The 12,229-nt window shown below is 43.8% G+C and overlaps 1 protein-coding gene across 1 annotated transcript; it reads right to left on the bottom strand.

Moving 5' to 3' along the window:
• Nucleotides 1-1,796: 1,796 nt before the first annotated feature.
• On the bottom strand, nt 1,797-9,404 carry LOC126048140 (high affinity choline transporter 1-like). Its single transcript, XM_049822724.1, has 8 exons — nt 9,227-9,404; nt 8,072-8,185; nt 6,333-6,488; nt 5,692-5,840; nt 5,046-5,189; nt 3,912-4,065; nt 2,808-3,025; nt 1,797-2,318 (listed from the first exon to the last, which is right to left on the bottom strand). Exons 1-8 carry the CDS (start codon nt 9,402-9,404, stop codon nt 1,797-1,799), a joined length of 1,635 nt encoding a protein of 544 aa, XP_049678681.1.
• Nucleotides 9,405-12,229: the final 2,825 nt, after the last annotated feature.

The following is a 12,229-nucleotide window of genomic DNA, read 5'->3' as shown; positions in this document are numbered from 1 at the left end:
GAAGAATTTCTGGTCTTGGTTTAACAAAGGATATCAACAGGACTGCTGTGCACGGGAAGTTAAGTGTTCCCAGGTGTTTACTACCTCTAGGGCAAAGCATGAAGTTGTGTGATATTTTTCCTGATGAGAGCAGAATCTCCGCTTTGCTGGGGATGGGTATTCTAAGGGAGACGGATGCTCCACGTGGGGAGCGGAGTCATCAAAGCCATATTGAGAACTTAGGGCTGCCTGTCCTCCTCCCAACCCACTGCACTTGCCTTGGTACAGTTTGGAGCGACACGTAGCTCCTCGCTGATCTTGCTGCGGCTGTGCGTGGTGGCACCGGCAGAGTTTCTCACCTTGTGCATGCACAACGGGGTGTTCAGCCCGCGCTGGAAGCAATTCACTGAGCAGCACATCGGTTTCACTCTCGGCAGCTCAGTTGGCCATCAGGGTTGCTCTGCTGCGGGGTATTTTGGATATGTGGCTAAATATCTTCCCTTCAGGAATGCCAGGTGTTGCCACGCGCAGCAGCTCCCACAACCACTTTGTAAAGGTTTTGTGGCGAGGGGCTGCCCAGAGCGCGGTTCCTGCTGGCTGTTGGGGGGGGTTTGCGACTGACCCCGGGTCAGCCACTGCACAGCTGCCGAGGGAAGTGTGAAGTGACAGCCATCCATGAGCCATCACTGCAGGATCCTCCTGAATCTTTATTTCAGCTCCCATCTTAATGACCCATCCCACTCTGGGATGACCTTGGTCCATCAGACTTCAGGCTAGAGGCCAGACTCACTAGACGGCTGGGTTGCTTTTCTTCTGAGACATTGAGAATATATGCAAACAAGGTATCGGGGGCTTTTCTGGACAGACTTGGTGGCTTGAATCTTTTGGGATCTTGCCCTCAGGATTTCATGTCCCTGCAGGCAGGTTCAGGATCAGTTTCTAGCACCTTTCTGTCATCACAGTCCTCTGAGTTCTCACACACCAGTTTGTGTTTGTCCCCCACACCATCCCACTGCTGTGTTGGGTAACACCTTCGCACGAGTGATTTAACCAGGTGTTTTAGAGAAGACTCATTCAAGAGTCTCTCTGGCACCTCCATTTTTTCCAGCTGGTTGAGTTTTTGTAAATAGTGGCTATGTGAATTTTTCTTATCCAGTAATTAATGGCTGTTGCTTCATCTTGCTCATGTGTTTCTGCCCTACCAGGTCATATGAGAGGGGACGTCCTCTCCTCAGCCACATGTCAGCAGACTGGCTGTGTAGCCTGAGACTGCGGCATATGCAAAAGTTTTTGTGGTATCCAGGATAGCTTTGTAAAGCATACAAAGAATGGTGCAGAACTGATATTACTGCTGGACTGCTGCGGTGGTTGCACTGCATTCAGTAATCTGTGTTTTTATAGGTTTGATGCGCATCGCCATCAGGGATGATTATGCTAAAACTCTAGCTGTTGTAATGGGAACAGGTTTGCTCACCTTTTTTTTAAAGTCAAGAATACTCAATCTATTAAACATTAATTTGTTTCCTTTGTGGTAAGAAAAGTATGTGGCTTGAAAATGCCGTAAATGTTGGAGCATGATTTGTAGCCTTGCTTTTGGGTGGGGTACTGGGGCAAAGATTGTGCTCCATCACCACGCGCCTTTAATCACTGCAGACTTCGAGCTCACACATTCTCCTTGGATGAACAGAGCGTGTCTTTATTATTCTGTGAGGACTTTAAATAATTCATTACTAGAGAAAGCAAAGGGAAGAGTGATGCTGTTTGTGCTGTACTCTAATTGCTGAATGCATCTTGACCTTTCAAATGAGGCCCCAGATTTAATCACGATTCTCTTCTAGCCCAACATTTGGTGAACCCCTCTGTTCCTCCACCTGCCGCAGGGGGATAAGGGTGCCGGTTCCCCCCATGATATTGCAAACATCCCACCTGCGGGGAAGGAGGTTTCTCTGAAACAAAACCACAGCCAGGTATGAAACAGCAATGATGGTCCCCAAGGTGAGAAGCATGGTGAACGTTTTAAAGGGGAAGAGCTGACTGTAGGTCCCGTTCACCAGGGAGCAGCCTGGGTAGCAGATGATGGGGGGGATGCTCAGGGCAGGCTCCCCCGCCAGCACCCTCAGGAGGAGCGCAACCAAGAAGCCGGCAGCCGAGCCGTAGGTGTTGGTGCTGGGAGCGAAGAGAGCGCAGCAGAGCTGGGGGAAGAGCAGGGCATACACCAGCTCCCCGCTGAGGAACCAGAGGTCATAGACCGAGCTGGAGTAAAAAGCCAGACCGGCAGCCCCAGCCCCAAACACCAGCATGGAGGTCCTCATGGCCCATAAGACCTCCGTCTCTGTAGCCTGTAAAACAGAGATCGTGACATTACAGACACGGCGTTAACTGGCGGGGTGACCAGCACTGCCCCGGGTTGGTTTCCACCAAGCCCTCGCTGCTTGCAGGCCCTGCTTGCCACCAGCAGCCGCCCACGGCAGACACCCTCTGGAGATGGAGTTGCACACTGTATTTTTAAAGGTCATGGGTTTATGCTGTTTCCATTAATATCCTTGTCCAAATTTTATACCAGTCATTTTTTAAAGAGCAAATCTTTATAAAAAGCATTTTATAAAGAGCAACTCTTTATAAAAAGTAAATTGGCTTGTGGGTATTTGTATCCCTACTAAGGATATGAACACCCCTGACCTGTGTTTGAAGCTCTGGCTCCAGAACTCAGTTCAGCAGCTGAAGGACAGGCACCTCTAATCGCAGACCACACAGACTGGATTAGAAACCATCTTGAAACAAAAGCGTCTTGTCTGACACCAAAACTACTGAATGCTGTAACCAAGTACCTTTTTCCTCAGGATTTTCCTGTAGATGTTGTGAGCGAACATGGAGCCGGCGGAGAGAAGAGCTGAATCTGCAGAAGACATTGCAGCAGCAGCGATGGCTCCCAAACCAGCAATGGAGATGTATGCTGGGCAGAGATAGTGTAAAACAAGTGGCAGTATCATTGCTGATTCCCCTCTCTCGAGTGGACTCGGAAGACCATAGCTTGTCTGGTTCCAGTCTTTAAAACAGAACAAGGAAAAGTCACAAATCCTTCACTGACATTTCTGCTGTCCTTGAAGTTGCCTTTCCACAGGGACCACTCACAGCAGGGCTAAGGACTGAGACCCACTCGATATTTTAGGACTTGGATTAATTTTTTTGGATTCTCTTATGATCTCCTGTGATTCCCCTTAGCATGCTGCAGCTCTCGCTAGATCAAAGATTTTCCTTTTCCCCAGTAGCATCTATAGAAATAGCTGTGCTTTGTGTGTTTCCAGAACTGGCACAGTTAAAGGTCAACCTTCTAGACCCTGCTGGTGAGGAGAAGGGAGTTTTGCTCTGATGCCCCTAGTGACAGATGAATTAATGAGTTCAACTGATTTCTTTAAATGTTCAGTGATCTGGCTGCTCTTTAACCCTTCCTCACAGCCAGCACAGGACTGATCCCCCTGCACGGGGGCTGTGAGTTTACAGAACTGAACTTCCCGATTCCTTCGAGCACGTTTTCTTCAGAACCTTATTAACAATCTGTAGTAATATTGCTGGGTCTTACAGGTGGAAGGCACTAACAGAAGCAAGCATAAGATTTCTTGGAAAATAGGATTATACAGGGGTTTTCAGGCTCTGCCTTCATCTTTCCTCAACACAAGGTCCATGAAAAACCATTCCATCGTCATGAAATAGCTTTAAACAGGTCTTGGGGCCTTTTAAATGTCTCTAGGTAGTTGTGCACAGAACCTCGGAGGGTACAGACCACCTAGCTTGGTGGCCAGGGCTATGCTTTTAGGTACACAGGACTAGGTAATTTGAAGTCTAAATCAGGACTTCTTTGGACCTTGTTTTAATCACATTTGACAAAACCACATTCATTATTCAAAATCACATTCATAAAGAATTAGTTTTACCTGTTGATGCTGCAACTGCACCAATAAGCACAGAAGGGATGGCCATTGAGAAGCACCCAAGTCCAGAGAGGTAGGAGATGAGCCTTGCCTGTCCTGGCGAGGCAGCGGAGAGCACTCTTTGGAAGTAAGTTTGCCATGGGATGCTCCCAAGCACCTGAAATGTTCAGATGTTACCAGTGGTACCCACCAGGCTGCTGTAGGGCATCATCCATCCATTCAGGTAGATGATAATCTTTACCGTTATAAAACTCTCATTTAAAATGCAGAAACATTGCCCAGCTTTAACTATCGAGGGTGATATTTCTGATGTTTGAGGGTGTCCTTTTCCTTTGTTTTCATTGTGATGGATGTGAAATTTTGATCAAAACAGGTTAATAGTTTGGCAGACTGAGAAAGCTGAAAAATAGATTGCTTGACATAGTGAAACAGGCACAGAGGAAGGAAAAGAGAAGAAAAGTTTTTCAGGAATGCAACTTTTGTAAAACATCTATCCAAACTTACCTAGAGTATAATCTAAAATTAAAAATAAAATCACCGTTCTCGCTTTCTTAGCAGACAAATTTCATCAGATAAAATCTGAAGATTCTGTCCTCACCAAACAAGCTCAAGCTTCTGTGTGTCCCTGTTGCCGATCAAGCAAACAACCTTCTGCAGTCTTGGCTATATTGGTAGCTCAAAAGCTGAGTTGTGCAGCGGAGCCAATGGCACCATGCTTGCTGATGACCTGCACTCGTGTCATTTTAATATATTTTTTTCAAGTAGAGGGAATTTTACATAATTGTGTTAAAAGCACACGATTGAGGCTGCAAGACCAACCTCTCAAAAGGTAGGAAATGCCTCATTTAGGTGCCAGGAGTGGAACTAGTTGCCTGCATGGCCTTAATCAAGAGGTACATTCCTTCACGTTGGTAAAAGATGTGTTCCTGATGCTTCTTTCTTTCGCACAGCTGAGCCCTGGATCTCCCCAGCCCACTCAACGTGCTGCAGAGTGGCTGAGAGAAGGTTTTACACATTGTCCTGCCCCTGCCAACTGTGCAATGTAGGGCTTCTAGCTGGAAGAACCCACAAGTTTTCCAGCAGAAAGTCCCCACACAATCCCTTGTCCCAGCCACCTGTCCAAGCAATACTCCATACCAGGTAGAAGAAGTCATCCAGCCACCTTCCAAGATACTGTTTTTCTATCTTCCCAATCCAAGGGTCCTGGTAAGATTGATGAGTTGCTGTGTAATAAATACTTTCCGTTGCAGAGTTCACCAGGGCAAAGGGGATACAGACCCACTAGGATAGAAACGGAAATAGTTAATGATTTCCCCAGCGTCCATGTTCTTGGAGAATCTATTCAGATAATGAAGGTAGATGTAGAACATTAAGTAACATAAGATTAAACCAAGACCAAGTCTTCCTTTCTCCCCCTTCTTTACTCTAGATCTACATGTTTCTGATTCAAGGCATCATCAAGAACATGAGTCTGTAATTCAGGTCAATTGGTGCCTTCAGCAGAAACATCTCTCTCCTTTCCAGCCAAGATTGTTCTGGACAGGTTCTGCAGACCTTACTTGCGAGCAGCTGCATTCACCCAGCAAGGCCAATAGCTTGTGAGCACTGTCTGAAATGCATAAGGACTGTAAGACGTTTCAGGAGACCTGTTCTCCTGAAGAGGAGCTGTAGGGCAAGGGCTGGTATTGGTAGAGTTATTTTTGGTCCGAGACATGCCGAAAAGCAGAACAGGATTTTTTCCCTTAGTTAGGAAACCGGTAACAAAGAAATGCACAGGACTTGCCAGGCTGAGGGTAATGAAAACCAGCTGGATGACATCTGTGTATGCAACAGAGTAGAGGCCTCCCAGTAGAGTGTAGAGTATGACAGTGCATGCCGAGACAAGGATAGCCAGAGAGCCTCCAATGTCCAAGATGACCCTCATTGTTGCTCCTGCAGACAAGGGCAGCAGTCAAGTATTGTAAGACAGATTCATGTGTGCAGAATACAGAATAAATAAGGATATGTTATTCCCTTGATGCCGGCATACCACACTGTATGAGAAGCGCACGGTCCGCAGAGAGTGGGCAGAGTGAGGACTCAGAGAGCCCATGTGCCCTTTCTGCTCTTGCTGCTACCTTGCTGCATGGCCTTTGCCAAGGCACCTTGCCTTCTTGCATCTGCTCTCCCACAGGCAAGAGGAAGGTACTAACTCCTATTACCAGACCTCCCTATTATAATATCATGAATATATACTACTGTCATTTGTTTCATACCTAAAAACATATTTTCCACAAATGAGAAATGCTTGTGTTCCTCTCACAAAAGGAGACACAAAGCACAACTTTCCACAGCTTACTCCAACATAATTCCCAAATATGTATTGTACTCTTATAGCTGTGCCACATGACCTTTAACAAATACAACAGCAAAGTAAGTATTTACCTAGGGATGCCAGGATAGCTGCAAACCAGAACACCTCTCCTAGGAGTGGTGGAATGAAGAGTAAGCTTCCCATCACGTTTCCATAAGTTTCTTGAAGGGGATCCATCACTGTCACATAATTCTTGGATCTCATTGGATTTACAAAGAAGAAACCACCTATCAGAAGTGACGACATTTTGGTAGAATTTTGCATGGCTTATATTCCAGGCAAAAAAAAGTAAGAATACTATGGTGTCTGGGTATCAGACGTGTATAGTGAGTGTGGAATTCGTACACAATGCAGAGAACAATGAAGCCAGCCAGACACCAAGGCCTCACTTCTCTTGCCTGTATGTGGGGGTTTGTCCCTCTGAGAGGTCCCAGATTATAAAGGACATCTGCTTACAGGTAACAGATAGGACCCTCTACTTTTGGTAGACCTACATCTTTCCAGAGTGGCTACTGGAGGCGGGGTGGGACCCCTTAGGGCACCCCAAATGGCACAAGATACCTGTGTGACTGTAACAGGACCTTGGCTCAGAGGACACCCACATACAGTCGCCTCTCCATCTCCAATGACCTACCAACCTGAGACACAAAGTTTTCCGAAATGCTTCCTGTGGAAAATGTCACTAGGCAGCGTGAGCCACTGAAGACTCATATTTGGCTAAAAAAAGACACAAATTTTTGTCCTTGACCATGTGATGCAACATGTTGATATTCCTTCCTTTTCTGGTTACATTTTCATTTTGATGGCTTCATTGTCTCTTCCCAGAACTATATTGTTTTAATCTGCACATCGAGCTGAGTCCCACCCACCTTCATCTAAATATTAGACTTCAGACGTACAGCCATCTCATTAAAAGCAAAGAATACGTATTGTGCCTAACCCTGAAGCTAACAGGACTGCTTGTCTGGGCACTACTGACCTGAGTAAAGATTGCAGGATCAGACCTGCACTCCTCAATTTCATTAGTAAGAATTACTCATGTAAGAAATGCTGGCAGTATATTTCCAAGCCTGATTCATATTCACGTCAGTTGGACTCTTTTCTCTGACTTGAGAATAAGGGTTATTGTTCTTTTAGAAATTCCTGTGCAAGGTCTGCACAGGTCTCCTTGCTTTAATCATCCTGTGTCCCTAGAGAGTTATGCTATAACTCGGTGTGGACTGGAAGAAACTTTGGTCTTGGCGATACAGCTGAACCTCAGTGTGAGTCCAAGTCCAATAATTCTTGGAGTTAGAAATGGCAACTTAGGTATAGGACACTGCAAACAGCTTACTTTCAACAAAATAGTGACTAGCTGTAAACTGCGATAAGCTGGATGCACTACATATTCATTCTGAGATGACACTACTCAGAAGAATGGTTTTAGTGGAAAAATCAAGACCGTATTATTTCATCACACAGAAATTTTGAAGAAGAAATTAAAATGATACCAATACTCTCAATAGTCAGTGAATAAGAGACCATGATAAAAAAGCAATGTGCACATAGCCACATGCTTCTAAAATTCTCGGATAAGATTTTTGTCCTATAAATTGCTCCAAACAGGCAAAACTCTACACTAGCTCAAAGCTACCTCCATTTCTTATGTTTCACTTTAGAGAATAGCATTATAAATGCTTATTCTGGATCTGTGGGTGACTGAAGAAGTAAAATCACCTTTAAAATGTACTCCATACTCTGTTATGCATCTTAATATACTCATATGATTTTTTTTTAAAGCTTATGTGTTCTGATTGAATGAATTATTTACCAATAACAAGGGACAAGGCAAACCCCACAGGTGCTTGGACCCACAATAGTCCTTTGGAAGGCAGGTAGACAATTTCAGCTGTGCCGTTGATATATGCTCCTCCAACCCAGGTGGCTGTAAACATGGAAAATGGAAAAAGGTAGGAATTGTGATACGTATTCTCAACTAGTCTTGTAGAACACGCTGAGAGCTTGGAAACCTTTTTCTCATACGAATATTTAATCACACTTCTATTTTCTTCATGAAGTTTTCTCCTGTAGTGAGATGTGCTGCTAAGTACAGCTAACTGTATTAGAATCTCACCCTAAGTAACCTCCTAAATAATTCAAGAATGAATACCTATGCGTGCATGGAAAAGCTCGATGTTTAACCATTTAGAGGCAATTTTAATATTCTAATTTTTAATTTCATTTTTCTCAGTGGAAGACTTTTGCTAGAGCAAACAGAATTGCCTTTGTTATCCTCCTGTGACTGATAGACCATCCTTCATGAGCATCACTTACACATTCTAAGAAAACAGACATTAGGAAAAAAAAATGCAAGCAGGCATTGCAGTCAGAATACAAACCTACAACACAGGCTTAAGTGTCTTAGCCAGGTAAGTACCACTTGGGGAAGTCTTTGCAAAGAACGGGTCAGGGAAGCAAATTTCAGATGATGCCAGGCAGCAAGGAGAGAAAAGGGAAGTGGAGGGCAGCAGTCAGTGGGGAAACATTTTCTCTTTAGGAGAGAGATCAATGTTCACCATGAGCAGCAATTTATTCCACGCAGAACTGGATTGTTCCAGGAGTAAAATTCTTCTGTTATGCTGGATAACAGAAACTGGTTCAAGATTAAGACCACAGTCCTCCTTAATGAAAAGTGTCGTATTCTTCAGTCACTCTTAAATTAAACTCTTTAACTCTTAACTAAACTCTTAAATTAATCTCTTTAATTTAAAAGAATCTACATAAACATTAGGTTTTGCTCAGTGTGAAGAGGTTTGGAAGAATCCATCCCAAAATGATTCATGAAACCATACTCCTTTAAAGCCACACTTAGGTAAAATCTGCCCTGACATTAAAGGAGTTCACTCGCTTTGAAAGAAAAGTCCCCCAGATCTATGTAATGCATGCGTTTTAAGAAGAAGTTTTGAAGTCCTTTAAGAAAACTTACCTGTTGCAGTAAACAATCCAATGAAAACATTTATATTCCTGCCTCCAACTAGGGCCATTTCAGTTGGGTTTCTGTTCTGCTGGTCCTTTTTGCTTTTCCAAGAAGCCCAAATTCCAGTAGCTAAAGTTAATGTAAAAAACACACTCAAAGATACCAAGCCTGGTATATTTAGAGCCATTTTCTGTTGCTTAATTTAGATCATAGAGAGGAATAATGGCTTGATAATCTTTGACTGAGTCCACAATCAGAAAAAAATAGAAAAAAAATCAGAAAAAATAATGCCACCTTGTAAAGAAACTGCTAAGTATTAGTTTGCTGTACTTTGCAAGGAAAGGTGCAGTATGAAACAGAGCCATATACCCAAAAGTCTTGAGAACTGGATGCAGAGTCTCTGTCTTTGGAGGACTACTGGCAATTCTTCTGTCTTCCCCTTTCCTCAGAAGATATCCAATCCTATTTTTCTGGGGAGGAGAGAATAAGAGGGTAGGAATTAGTGTTGATAAGAGCAAGGGAGCCCTGATGTGGAGGTGATACCGTCTTGGCTTACAGGAGGGAAAATGTTATATTTTGTCTGATATGCAACAGTATGAAAATAATCTGTATTTCTCTAGGTTCTAGGCACAAGGTTAACACAGAAGATAGGGCTAAGAATTTGTCTGTTTAAAGTTGACTGAACTAAACCCACAATAATCATCAAAATAAACCTAGGAAAGAGTAAAAGAAGATTTACCACTGACCAACTGAAGGAGCTGCACGCTGATATTCAAAGCAAGCGCATTACCATTTCGCTGCTGGAAACAGGCAGGAGAGCAAGGTGTTAGACTGCAATAAAACTACAGGAAAGGTAGAGACATTTTTAGACTACTTTGTGAAATTCCCTTTAAACAGACATAATTCTGAGAAAAACTCATATAGCATTAAGGAATTAAGGCTGCTACATTTATTATAGAGTTGCCACACCGCTATCTTTTTAGTTGCCCTGGGAATCTTTCATCTGTCCAGGTATGATTCTTCATAACCAATTCTATGTAAAAACTGCCCTATTTAAGGCACTTGTTTGACTTTTCTGGATACTCGCGTTTATCTGCGGAGTGGGTAGCGCCTTTCCAGGCAGAAGTGACAGATTTCTTCATCACTGATGAACCCTGAGCAGGAGTTTGAAAGCTCAAATCTTTAGGAAGGTTTTCTGCAGTGTGCCTTCTCCTGCAGACAGCCAGGAGTAGCTGTGCGTGGAAGTGACAGTGGCACAGGTTAAGCATGTCCCACGGGCAGGGGATGGTAGGAACACACGGGCACATGGGCGATGGCTGTGGGAAGAAGAGGGGAGAAGTGCAGGAACCCCACGTTTTCTGTGACACCTCTCTCTCTGTACGAGGGAAAATAAGGTTTTTGGTAAGTTATGCAGTGACCTGGTGGGAAGACTCTATAAGAAGTGTTTAAAAAAAAAGTGAAAATTAAAAAGGATTAAAAGTCCAAGAACCAGATGATTATCCTGCCTTAGGAGAAATATTCCTTTATATTTATACTCAAATACTATTTTGACTGAGTGAGGGGTTTTAACTTTGAGCCAATTATTTATGTACAAAAAGGGACACTGTGCATTTTTAAGGCACATTTTCTAGGTGGTAATTAGGAACACTCCCTTTCATCTCAATTGCACCTGCTACAAAGTTGTAGAAATTGCAGCTGTCAGTGGCAATGGAGACATTGGTTTCTTTGGGCTGTCTTCCTTGCTTAAAACAGGATGTTTCAAAAACTTTAAAAATGCTATTTACACACAGACACACACTAAGCTTTTTTCTATAAACAAATGTTTTGCAGCATATTTCCTAGGCAGGAACAAAAAAGGGTTGAAGGTGCACGCGGATGGGTCTCAGCCCATTCTGCAGCCAGGCACTCCTGGGAGGAAATATCTGGTGTTGCATCCTTCATGTAGGGGTCAACTAAATTCGACACGTCCAAAGCAAGATTTGAATTTGTTCTTTGACAGTGGCAGAAAACATCTGGACTGACTCTGCTTTTTAACCATCTCTTGAAAAAAAAAAAAAAAAAAAAGAAAAGTGTCAGGCATAAAAATCTGCAGGGAAACTTCATTCAAAGATCCAGAGAGGTGGAAGGCAGATGTGGTAGGACAAAAGGTAAGTGAAAACATTACACAATGGGATGAAAGAGACTTAGAGAAAAAGTACGTGTAAGGTAGTTCATCTGAAGCTGGAGTGGTTTTGATGATATACAGTGCATGGAAGAAGAATTGTAAAAACATACAGTTATACCAAGAAGACCAATTCCTCACTGAATCTGTTGTTGTGCTCTTTTGCCACTAGATGACTCTCAGCTACTGCGTCTATTTTACCAAAAAAAGGAAATCTCACTAATGGAGAGATGTTTGAGGCGGGCTTCACCTCCCTGCTCATGATGGAGGGCTGCAGCTGTGTGTGCCAGCTGCTGCGCTGCTCACTTCAAGCTCCCTGCGTAACCCATGGGGAGAAATATGCAATTTTAGGATGTGATTCACTGACCTATTTTAGGTCCTGTGAGGCAGGACAGAGCAAGGGCAGATCTCAGTCTGCTGGACTCAGGGCTGCTTTTAAGAGCACTGTCACTGTACCCAGTAGATGTTTCAGGGCTTGATTTGGCTGCTTACAGAGAGGTGGCTGGTGCCACCTGAGACCTGAGGCTCTGAGATGTCCACATGGGCAAGCAGAAGTTACAGAGCCCCTGGGAAGACACATACCCTTCTGGAGCAGCAGCCAGGGTATTCTGGTGTATCATCTCCAGTGATTTTGGGGATCTACTTGGAGGATACTCAGCTGAGCTCTTGCTTTCTCCTTATCACTTGACCTCGATGGAACAAACTCTGACGTGGGTGGTTGATAAAAACAGAGGAGTGCCTGGAAGAAAGTGAGCAGCGCTGTGTGCCAAGTTTTCCATCTATTCTGGAAATGATCTGCACCGTAGTGAGCACTTACAGCGACTCAGCTTTGAAGCTAACCAACTGGAAGA

The sequence above is a fragment of the Accipiter gentilis genome, chromosome 19 (assembly GCF_929443795.1).
Source record: "Accipiter gentilis chromosome 19, bAccGen1.1, whole genome shotgun sequence".
NCBI classification, from domain to species: domain Eukaryota; kingdom Metazoa; phylum Chordata; class Aves; order Accipitriformes; family Accipitridae; genus Astur; species Astur gentilis.
This window is presented reverse-complemented; position numbering and strand designations above follow the sequence as displayed.